The sequence below is a fragment of the Nylanderia fulva genome, unplaced genomic scaffold, assembly GCF_048542155.1.
Source record: "Nylanderia fulva isolate GAGA-0341 unplaced genomic scaffold, ASM4854215v1 Scaffold177, whole genome shotgun sequence".
NCBI classification, from domain to species: Eukaryota; Metazoa; Arthropoda; class Insecta; order Hymenoptera; family Formicidae; genus Nylanderia; species Nylanderia fulva.
The window spans coordinates 23375-35000 of NW_028190023.1; the positions used below are offsets into that span (position 1 = coordinate 23375).

General features: G+C 43.8%; 1 protein-coding gene across 1 annotated transcript; it reads right to left on the bottom strand.

Annotated features, from left to right (window-relative positions):
* Positions 1–3055: 3055 nt before the first annotated feature.
* Positions 3056–5176, bottom strand: LOC146723669 (uncharacterized). The gene has a single exon (XM_085481361.1). It carries the CDS (start codon positions 5174–5176, stop codon positions 3056–3058), a length of 2121 nt encoding a protein of 706 aa, XP_085337487.1.
* Between the last annotated feature and the right edge of the window lie 6450 nt (positions 5177–11626).

The window sequence follows — 11626 nt, forward strand, 5'->3', positions numbered from 1 at the left end:
CACTCGTAGAGCTTTCATTGAGTGTCCAAACTTGTTGGCGACTATTCTCTCAAAGTCCTTGAACTTATCAAACGCGTCAGATTTGTGCTTGATAAAACTCACGTGTCGATATCCGGAGGCGTCGTCCTTGAACAGCACAAAGTATTGGGCACCACCCAGCGACTGCACTGACATGGGGCCGCACACGTCGCTGTGGAACATCTCTCCTGGCTGGTACCGACCCTTCGGCGTTTCTTTGTTGAACGGTGACTTGTGTTGCTTGCCAAGCTGGCACGACTCACAGAAGAAGCTTTCGTCCTCTTCTTTATTCAACTGCACGCCTTTTACTAAGCTGTCTCTGGCCATTCTCGATATCGTCCTTCTGTTAACGTGACCCAAACGGCAGTGCCACGTTTTAAGATCACTGCACGATATGTTTGCTTCTTCGGCCTTCTTCACTTTGAAGAGCATCCGGAAAATCTCGTTCTCTTGTTTGACACCTTGCGCCACTGCATGCCCATTGAATAGAATCGTTACCTCGCTGTCCTTGAAACAAACCTCATAATTCTTTGTCGTACAGACTCCGACTGAGAAGAGATTTTTTCGGATTTTCGGAACATAGAGAACATTCTCGATCCTACCTTTCTTCCAAGTGTCATTGACGTGCTTCTCTATCAGCACGGTTCCGGTTCCGCGGATTTCACAGGTGGCATTGTCCCCTAGGGAAATCGTCTCACCGGTATTGACCTCGAAGTCTACAAGCCAGTCCCGCCTGAAGGTGATATGCCTAGACGCACCGCTGTCGGTCAGCCAGACGTCTTTGATATCGGCCTTTGAGATTCGCTTACCGACTGCAGAGTGGCTCTCTCTCCCTCGGTCGGTACCTTTTCGATCGGAAGGCCGCGATTGTCTTTCACCACGCAGAGCGGCTGTTGCTTTTCCATGGCCGGAGCTCTCGACCACAAATGCACAGTTGCCTGTTTCGGAGCTGTCCTGTTCTTCTCGTTTCTTCTTTCGGCAATTTCGCGCAAAATGTCCTTTCTTCTTACAATAAAAGCATTCCACGTTTTTCTTCTTGTTCTCGGGTCTCTGATATCCTGGGCTCTCCTTTTTCTTCTTGTTGCTAACGGCCGCCAGAGCACTTGTATCATCTTCGACTGCAAGTCGCGTTTCCTCTTTTATTAAACGCTCTTGGAGCGCCTGAATTGTTTGCATTTCAGGGCTCACACTGTCCCATGCGGTGATAAGAGCACTGTACTTCGATGGAAGACTCCCGAGAACTTTTGCCATGATGGCGACATCCGACACTGCCTCACCGACATCCCTCAGCTGCCTGGCCATGTTTTGGATTTTTGCTATGTGCGAGACCACTGAGTCATTTGAATTCATCCTGAATTCGTGAAACTTCTGTAAGAGAAGGAGTTTGTTCGACGCCGATGTGCGTTCGTGAATCGCGATCAGCTTATCCCACATTTCTTGCGCGGTAGCGGATGTGATGAGGCACTCTAACTGCGAGTACTCCATCGTGGAAGAGATCAAAAACATCGCTCTCGCATTGTCCCTCTTCCACTGTTTTATTTCAGCCGTTATAGCCGCGGCATTTGCTGCACCCTGTGCAGCATCATTAGGCTTTACTCGAATACCAGTGACCACATCGTCGATCGCGTGCGCCGCGAACACAGCGAGCATCTGGAATTTCCACATTTGGAAATTTTCACCGTTGAACTTCGTAATCTGCCTCAAGGGAATATCGTCCGACATCCTTGGTATCACTATTTTATTAACTTGTACACAAAGAATGTTCGTGCCACGTGGTCACGATTGTTGAAAACGTTCACGTAATGGCGCCGATGCCACGTGGCGGAGATTCACTGTTCACGTGCTGTACGCGTAACTCGTGAGAATCTAGTCGCAAATCGCGATTCTCTCTTCAAGTGATATCTGTGATGAGCTATATCGTAGCTGGGCCCATAACCTGTTAAGGGAAAATGGTTGATGCTCAGAGAAATCACTTGGTAGGCCTTTTTGTATCAAAAGAATATTGACTCGTTTAATCTTTAGTTTCGTGCGCCAGCGAGCTGACCCGGTACAAGACTGACTGTATAGGGGATTCTCAACGGTAGAGGCGAGAAGCATAACAAAAACATAGACGGGCACACTCGCAGCAGCGACAACTTTCATACAATGGAATATATAACTTGTATAGACTCGCTGTCGATCGCGATGAACGACCAGAGAGGAAAATACAATTGGCAGACTACGAAAGATCAATCCTCAACAAAATTGACTTAACAATTGATTTAAGTATTCGCGGCTCCAACGACTCCAAAAATGCTAGCGGAGCTGCTCGACTCTCTGCCATCGTATCAATCGACCTTCCTTAATATCAGTAAGGTCATGGCATGGAAAATCACTCAATACCTCGCCAACCAGAAAATGCCCCGGCGTAAGATAGGCTAAATCATTAGAATCAGAGCTCAGCGGCGTCAACGGACGCGAATTCAGTACATCCTCTATTTCGCACAACGTTGTCTGCAATTCCTCGAAAGTCAGGTGCGAGTCGCCCGCAACACGCTGTAGGTGATATTTCGCAGATTTTACCGCGGATTCCCAGAGCCCGCCAAAGTGCGGCGCTCCAGGTGGAATAAAACGCCATGATATCCTAGAGTCGCGACAAAACTGCTCAATTTTTTCTTTGGTTGATGACGCGCCACGAAATGCGTACAACTGTGACAATTGGCGCGAGGCCCCCTTAAAATTAGTTCCATTATCGGAAAATATAGAGGTCGGGCACCCCCGCAGAGAAATGAAACACTTTAAGGCCGCTAGAAAAGCGTCCGTCGTCAAGTCACTAACTACTTCAATGTGTACTGCTCTCGTAGCGAAGCACACAAATATACAAACATAAGCCTTACTATTTCGAGCATTTCGCCGCTTGCCTTCTCTTATAATGAGAGGCCCCGCGTAATCGATGCAATTAGAGAACGGTCGCGAAGGTGTCACACGGGGCGCAGGTAACACCCCCATTTTCGCTTCCGATATCGCCGGCCTGCATCTAAAACAAACGAGGCACTGTCTAATAACCTTTCGTGTGGTCGAGCAAACCGAGAGGCCAAAATTTTTGTCGCACCGCAGCCATAGTGCCCTGTAATCCAGCGTGCAAATTGCGTATATGTTCTTTCTTTATTACGAGCTGAGTGAGCCGATGATTCTTTGGGAGCAAAATTGGGTGGCGGGCATCGTACACTAATTGTGATTTTTCGAGCCTCCCACCGACGCGAATCAGACCCTGTTCATCCAAGAACGGCGATAATGATTTTAATGAGCTAGCGGAAGTGAGAGCGTTTCCCTTCTTTAATTGCTCGAACTCGTTTGAAAAAACTTCCCCTTGCACTAGCTTGCAAATGTTTTCCAATGCGGCCGAGATTTCCACGTGCGAGACGTGAACGCCCACGTCTCCCTCGGATCGCAGACGCGGTCCAATAAATCTCCTGCAATATGCAACAATTCGGCACAATTTATCTAGACTCGAACATCTAACTATAAGCTCCGAAAAGGGGCTCGGTGCCACCACGCCAGCGACAGCAGCAACTATCCGCCGCCTCTCCGGCATCTCGGACTCCGAGACATATTCGCCAATGCTTGGCCACGACTCTTCGCTGCTCCTTAAGAACGCGGGACCTCGCCACCATAGCGCGGCATTCCCGATGTTATGCGGGTGGACGCCCCGAGATAGCAAATCCGCAGGATTTTCGGTTGTCGGCACGTGCCGCCAATCCAAACCGGAAGTTAACCGCTGTATTTCTCCGACGCGATTTGACACAAAAACCGACCATTTTCTCGAGCACGACGAAATCCATCTCAGCGCGATCGTGGAATCCGACCACAAAGTATACCGCACGTCCTTTATGTCAATAGATAAACGCACTTTGTCCAACAATTGTGCCAGCAATAATGCCGCGCAAAGCTCGAGTCGCGGAATCGAAATCGCTCTGAGTGGGGCTACTCTTGTTTTAGAGCACAACAGATCAATCTGCACTTCGTTCCCATCTACTTGTCTTCGAATATACAAACACGCGCCATACGCCCGCTGGCTGGCGTCACAAAACCCGTGTATCTGAACGCGAGTTCCCTCTTGATTTCTCCCTATAAACCTCGGGACGCTTAAATCATTTAATTCTCTTAATTGTCTCTTAAACGCGGACCACCTTGCATGCATATCCAGTGGAATCGATTTATCCCACTGTATTTTTAATTGCCAAATCTCCTGTAACAGCATTTTTGGTATGATAATAACCGGACCGATTAATCCCAACGGGTCAAATAATCTTGATATCTCCGACAATATTACGCGCTTCGTTATCTTGTGTGAGTCAGTCGGCAATTCAATCGCGAACCGAAATACATCCATCGACGGATTCCAAAGAATTCCGAGGATGCGCGACGTCGCGTCTCTATCAATTTGAACCTCGGCGTTATGTTTATCATACATATCATTTATCAATACTGATTCGTTTGAATGCCACTTGCTCAGTTGAAATCCGCCGCGGTTCAGAATCTTTACGATCTGGTTTTTCAACGCTAATGCTTCCTCGATTGTGTCCGCTCCCGTTAGCAGGTCATCAACGTAAAAATCGCGTTTCACTCGCCGGGATCCCACGGGAAATTTCTCCGCGTACATCTCGGCCAAAAATTGCAGCGCTCTAGTAGCTAAATATGACGCGGTCGCTGTACCGTATGTCAACGTTATTAATTCGTATGTTTGCACGCTCGCGGTGGCCTCATCTCGCCACAGAACACGCTGCAGTCGCGTCTGCTGCGGATCGACCAATATCTGCCGGTACATCTTGGCGATGTCTGCGGAGAATACGAATCGAAAAATTCGAAACCTCGATACAATGGAAAATAAATCCTGCTGCACCGTCGGCCCGATCATAAGAGCGTCGTTTAAAGAAACCCCTGTCGAACTTTTGCATGAAGCATCGAAAACCACCCTGATTTTAGTCGTTTCATTTGACGTCTTTAATATACAATGATGCGGCAAATAGTACGTCGGCAATCCCTTGTCTTTGTCATTTTCCTCCCTTACTAATTTCATATGCCCAAGGGCCAAGTACTCGCGCATAAATGCCGCGTATTGCGATTTTAATCCCGGATCGCGATTCAGCCGTCTTTCCAGCCCGCAAAAACGCCGCATTGCTATGTCTCGCGTTTCCCCGAGATTCTCTAATTTCTGTTTAATAATCGGAAGCGTGACTATTATTCGACCCTCTTCATTCCTTTTCTTCCTCGATTTGCCAGAATTTGACTAATTGATTTTGCAAGGCGGCATCCGTTACCGAAATGTGAAACGCTCTCACCTCGCGCCCGCAGACGTCGCGAGCGGTGGTCTCCACACGGCCGGCGACAATCCATTCGAAAAGCGTCTTTTGTAGCGTGGGATGCGATCGGGAACACTTCAATCTCCCCACACAAAGCAGCTGCCAAAATATATCGGCGCCTATCAATATATCGATATCAGAGCATTTATGAAATTCCGGATCAGCTAATTTAATCCCATTAGGTATTTGTATCCTTTCTCGATTAATAGGTGTCGTAGGTATCCGATCGGTTATGCGGTTCGTCAAAACGCACTCCAAATTCGTGCAGAAGCCGCTCAAGCGAAAATGTAATTTTACTTTCACGATCTCGTTCGCGTCGCTTGTCATGCCATTTATTCCGGTGATTCTAACACTGCCCGTCGATGGCCTTAAGTTTAATCTTTCGACACAATCTCGCGTTATAAAATTCGCTTGCGAGCCGCTGTCCAGCAAAACCCGACATGCTTGTCTCGCTCCAGTAGCATCCATTATATACACAATTGCCATTGAAAGCAATATCGTACATGCGCGTTCCACGCGGAAGACAACTGCGTCATAACTATTCTTTCTTTTATCGTCTCTGAAGACGGCTCACCTTCGGCCTTTCCCTCTTCAGTAATGTCGCCCGAATCCGCCTGGAGGTGAAGCATCGAATTATGTTTGGCTCCGCATGTTTTACACGCGCCCATTTTACATTTTGCGGCATAATGATTGCCCCCGCGAAGACAATTTGCGCATAGCTTGCGCTTCCGTATTTCCGCGATTTGTCGAGCGACCGGCAGTTTAATAAACTCACGACAATAATAAATAAGATGTTTTCCCTGGCAATATCCACACGACAAAGAGGCAGTGGCGACGTGAGCTGCCAAACACCTTCCGGCAGGCTGAGTTTGTAAATTTCCGCGATTCAACGATTCTAGCAAATTGCATCTGTGCTCCAAAAATTCCGAGAGCTGCTTGAACGCGGGTAACTCCGTTCCGGTCAACGACGCCTGCCACTCTCTAGCAGTAATCGGATCAAATTTAGACGAAACTAAGTATATAAGCAGCGTGTCCCAATGCTCCGTGGGGCAATGCAGTGCTTTCAATGCTTGTATGTGTTTCGCGGCATTGTCCGCCACCCTACGCAGCTCAACATTTTCTTTCGCGATATTTGGCAGCTCGAACAGGGCGCGCAGATGCGTATGCACTATAGCGCGTTTGTTATCAGGCCCCCAATTGCTCAAAAAATTTTAAAAATTTTGGAAGGGGCCCGCTAAGGAAGGTTTTTAAAATTTATTATGGGGGTTAAACATTTTAAAAAAAAAGGGGGGAAACCAATCCGGGGTTTTTTCCCCCGCGGTTTTTTGGTATTTTTAAAATTTCGGTAATCGCTTTTCCCGCATGCACCAGAGGTGCCCGCCCCGGGCCGACGGCCCCGGGGGTGCCGGGGGGGAAGCGGTTTTTGGGAAGGCGGGGGGATTATATCCCCAATCTTGCAGCCAAGGGCCCCGTCAACCGGGGATAAAAATTTCCCTTTTCAAACCCTCGCGATCCCCTCCCAACCGGCAGATCGCCTCTATCTCATTTTGGCCATCATTTACCCTTTTTAAATAGCTAGCTAATTTTTTTTTTTTCCTTTAAAAAATTTCGGACCCTTTTCCCGGGGGGTCAATTGGGTCACCGAACCGCGTTTTTTTTATTCGGGTCCCCCCGCACCTTTTTATAAAAGGGACGCTTTCTTTTAATGTAAGATGGGGACCGAATTAAAACCAAAAATTCCACGCAAAAATTCGCTATCGCGCCCAAATATATCGCAAAATTTTAATAATTCACCCGAAATGCAAACGGAAATAAACCCCCCCAATTTGGGAAAAATGAGGGATTCCCCCTACCTGCCGGGGTCAATTTGATCGTCAGTGGGGCCTCCTTTAAAACCCCCTTTGGTTTTGTTCGTCCCCAGTTTTCCTGATTTTGGATCGTCAAAGGGGCCCCCCCCCGGGGGGTTGGGTTCCTTATCCATTTTTTCAGGGCCCAAAAATTATAGGCTTCAGGGATTTCCTTCGATGGACGATAACGGGGGCCCCTTAACCCTCTCGAGAAAAAAAAAACGGCTCGTCCGGGGTTAAATATTGTTGGGATCTGACAAATTTTTTTGGGAAAAAGTATGGCCTTTTAAAAGGAAAACCAAAAAATTGTTTTGGGGAATTTTCCGCGTTAAAAAAGTCCCGGGAAAAATTTGAACCCCCACCGACCGAGCCGAATCAAGGCTTCTTTTTTTTATTAATGAACTTTTCCCGGGGCCGATGGTATGGAGATTGATTAAAAAAACGGGAAAGGGGGCCTTTTGCCCCTTCTTATAATACTGATTTATTACATTATGGCCCCCTAGTATTGGCGAGGGGGCCCCCTCGAACATGAAATTAGGGGGTGATCTGGGGGGAATTTATCCGGCCCCGCACAGGCGGGCCTTCGCTGTCCGACCCAAAAAAAAGCCCAACCCCTCCCGGAACCCGGATTGAATTTAGACCATTCATTTTCACGTGGTTTTTAATTTTTTCTTCGTTCACGGATAGGCCCAAAAAAAAAGTGAAAAAATGATGCTTGTAATATATATAAAGGAAAAAATTTTTTCCTTTTGTCTCCCCCCAGACACCCAAAACAGAAACATGTCCAAACTCGTTTAAAAAAAATTCGGGGAAAATATAACAATGGGGGAAAATAATTTAAAAACAATCTAATTTTAATATTTAAAATCTTTAAAATTGATAATGCTTCAACCCCTTTAAAAAAAGGGGCTCTTAGCCTTATAAAATTATTTAAATTTTCCAAAAAAATTCTAAAAGATACCCCAAAATCTAAAAAAACCCCATTTTATGGGGTTAATTTTAAAATTTTATATTCACGAAAACCCCTTCCCCCCTTCCAATTTTTATTAAAAAAACCCTAAAAATACTTTTAAAAGGAATTTTTAAATTTTAAATCTTTTTCTATAAAAAAAAAAATTACAGTAAGGGTTTTGTAAATGAACTTTAAAAAGGGGGAAAGGGGGTTTTAATTTATCATTTGGGAAATATTCCCCGGGGAAATTTTCTCCCGGGGTACTTGTGGTTTTTAATCGTATAATTTTAAAAAAATTCTCAGCGTCTTGAAAATATATTACAAAAATTTTTAAAATTTTTAATAATTTTTTCTTAATTTTTTAAGGGGAATATAAAATAATTATATGAATTGTAGGACCACTTTTTTTAAGAAATAACCCCCTCTATGCGCGCCCTTTTTAATCGCTTTTAAAAAAAATCAGGGTTTATGGAATTTATATCTGTTATTTTTAAAGGGGCCTTTTTTTAAATTTTCATTTTTTTTGTGGGTTTAAAAACCCCGTACTTCGCCGGGTTTTTGGGGAAACTGAAAACTTGGCCAATTTTTTCCCCCTCCCTCCATACCGCATCCCCTCGATATCTTACCCCCAAAAACCCATAAATGCCCAAAAAATTCCCCGCCTCTTTTGGAAAAATTTTGGTTCCTTTTGACTTCCCCTTGGGGTTCCCCTTTTTTTTTTCCCCCCCCTATAAAATTGCCGATAAACTCAGATACATTTAAAAGAAGGACCCTCACCAAAGGGCGAAAGGGACAAAAATTTTTCCGTTTTTTGATGGGTAAAAAACCCTGGTTTCCCCCATCGGGGCCCGGCTTTTAAATTTTTTGGGAAAAAAGGGTACTGCATCTTTTGGGGGTCACTCTAAATTTTGGGGGAAAAATTTGTTACGGGGTTCCCCGTCGACAGGGGGACTTTCTTAAATTTAAATTTTTTTTTCGCGTTTTAGTTTTTTAAAGAAAAAGAGTTACAATAAAAAATTTTTAAAACCCTTAAATCTGGGGTCCCCCGATTTGCTTCGCGCATCCCGCCCCGGGGGCTTCTAGGGGTGACGCCCGGGGGGAACGTTTCGGGAGAGCGAGGTTAAATTAAAAATTTTTACCAAAAGTGGGGGAGTCCTTTTCCACTAACAAAGACTTCTAAAACCCCTTTTTCTTGCATGAGAACTGAATTTATTCGAACCCCTGTTTAATCAAATTTTCATCCTATTTTTATTTCCTGGCCCTCTTTCCCCTATTTTATAATCCCCGGAAAAGGGGGGAAAAATTTTTTTTTCCCCCTTATAATTTTCCACCTCCTTTTATTCTTTTATAATTTTCAAGCATTTGAAAAAAATTTTTTCTCCCCCTTAAAGATTTCCCCGCCTTTTTCCTCTATTCTTTTTAAAATCATAAAAAAATTTAAAAAATTTTTTTTTTTTGCCCTTGATGATTTTGTGCCTTTTTTCTTATTTTCGAGACCCCTTTTTTTCTCTTTAAATGCTTTAATAACTTTGGGGAAACTGCGTTCAGCTCTTAAAATTTTGGGCCCTGCTCTATCATTCTTTTAAAAGTTAATCGAGCAGTATAGTGCGGGGGCCCGTTGATAATTTTTCCCCTTTTTTTTTCCTCAAATTCTTTTAAAAAATCGGGGGGGGCACTGGGGTTCGGGGCTTTTGGGACGTTTTTGGCCCCTTCTTTCTTTTTGGGTCGACATTTTCCCTTTTTTCTTTTCCCCCCAAATGTTTTAAAAATAATCCTTAAAGCCCTGCGTTCGGGCCTTCTTTGATTTTTTCCCGCGTCCCCATATCTATTTTTTTAAAATTCATCGACATCCCAAATTCGGGCCCTTTGATGTTTTCCCTCTTTAAAAAAAAAAACCCCACCAAATCAAATTTCCCTTTCGATTCCGAAAATACCCATTTATCCCCCTTAAAAAATTTAAAACCAAAAATAAACACTCTGATCTAGACGCATTCTAACTCCATTGTAATGAGAAACCGGGAAACAAAAAAAGAACGGGGAAAAAAAAAACCCCGAGCCGGGAAAACCCGGGGCCCCCAAAAAACCCCGGGGGGGGGGAACCCGACCCCCCCCAAAAAAAATTTAAAAATTTTTTTTTTTTTTTCCCCCCTTTGGAAAAAAAAATTTTTTTTCCCCCAAAAACCCCCAACCCCCTTTTAAAAAAATTTTTCCCAAAAAAAGGCCCCCCAAAACCCCCCAAAAACCCCAAAGGTTTTAAAAAAAAAAAAAAAGGGGCCCAAAAAAAATTTTCCCCCGGGGGTTTTTTTTTTAAAAGGGGGAAAAAAAAAAAAAAAAAAAAAAAAAAAAAAAAAAAAAAAAGGCCAAAGGAAAAAAAAAAAAAAACAAAAAAAAAACCCCGGGGGGGGGAAAAAAAAAGGGGGGGGGGGGGAAAAAAAAAAAAAAAAAAAAGGGGGGGGGGAAAAAAAAAGGAAAAAAAAAAGGGGGGCCCCCCAAAAAAAAAAAAAAAAAGGGAAAAAGGGGGGGAAAAAAAGGGGGGGGGGGGAAAAAAAAAAAAAAAAAAAAAGGGGGGGGGGAAAAAAAAAAAGGGGGGAAAAAAAAAAAAAAGGGCCCCTTTTGGGGGGGAAAAACCAAAAAAAGGGGAAAATTTTTCCCCCCGGGGAAAAAAAAAACCCCCCGGGGGGCCCCCCCCCCCTTTTTTCCCCCCCCCCCTTTTTTTCCTTCCCCCCAAAAAAATTTTCCCCCTTTCCCCCCCGGGGGGCCCCCTTTTTTTTTTTCCCCTTTTCCCCCCCCCCCAACCCCCGGGGTTTTAAAAAAAAACCCAAAAAAATTTTTTTGGGGGGTTTTTTTTAAAAAGGGGGGGGGAAAAAAAAAAAAAAAAAGGGGGAAAAAAGGTTTAAACCCCCAAAAAAAAAATTTAAAAAAAAAAAAAAAATTTTTAAAAAGGGGGTTTGCCCTTTTTTTATAACGGGTGGGGAAAATTTAAAATTTTTTAAAAATTTTTTTTTTTTGAAAATTTTTTTTTTTTTTTTTTTAAAAAAAGGGGGGGGAAAAAAAAAAAAAAAAAATTTTTTTTTTTTTTAAAAAAAATTTGGGGGCCAGGGGGGCCCCCTTTTTCCCCCCCAATTTAAAAAATTTTTTGGGCCCTTTTTAAAAAAAGGGGCCCCCCCAAAAAAAACCCGGGGGGGGGAAAAAAAAAAAATTTTTCCCCTTTTTGGGGGGGGGCCCCCCCCGGGGGGGTTAAAAAAAAAAAAAAACCCCAAAAAAATTTTTAAAAAAATTTTTTTGGAAAAAAAAATTTTTGGGAAAAAAATTTTTTTTTTAAAAAAAAAAAAAACCAAGGGGGGGGGGAAAAAAATTCCGGAAAAGGGGGGAAAAAAAAAAAATTAAAAAAGGAAAACAAAAAAAGGGGGGAAAAATTTTTTCCCAAAAAAAAAAAAAAGGGGGAAAAGGGGGGGTTTTTTTAAAAA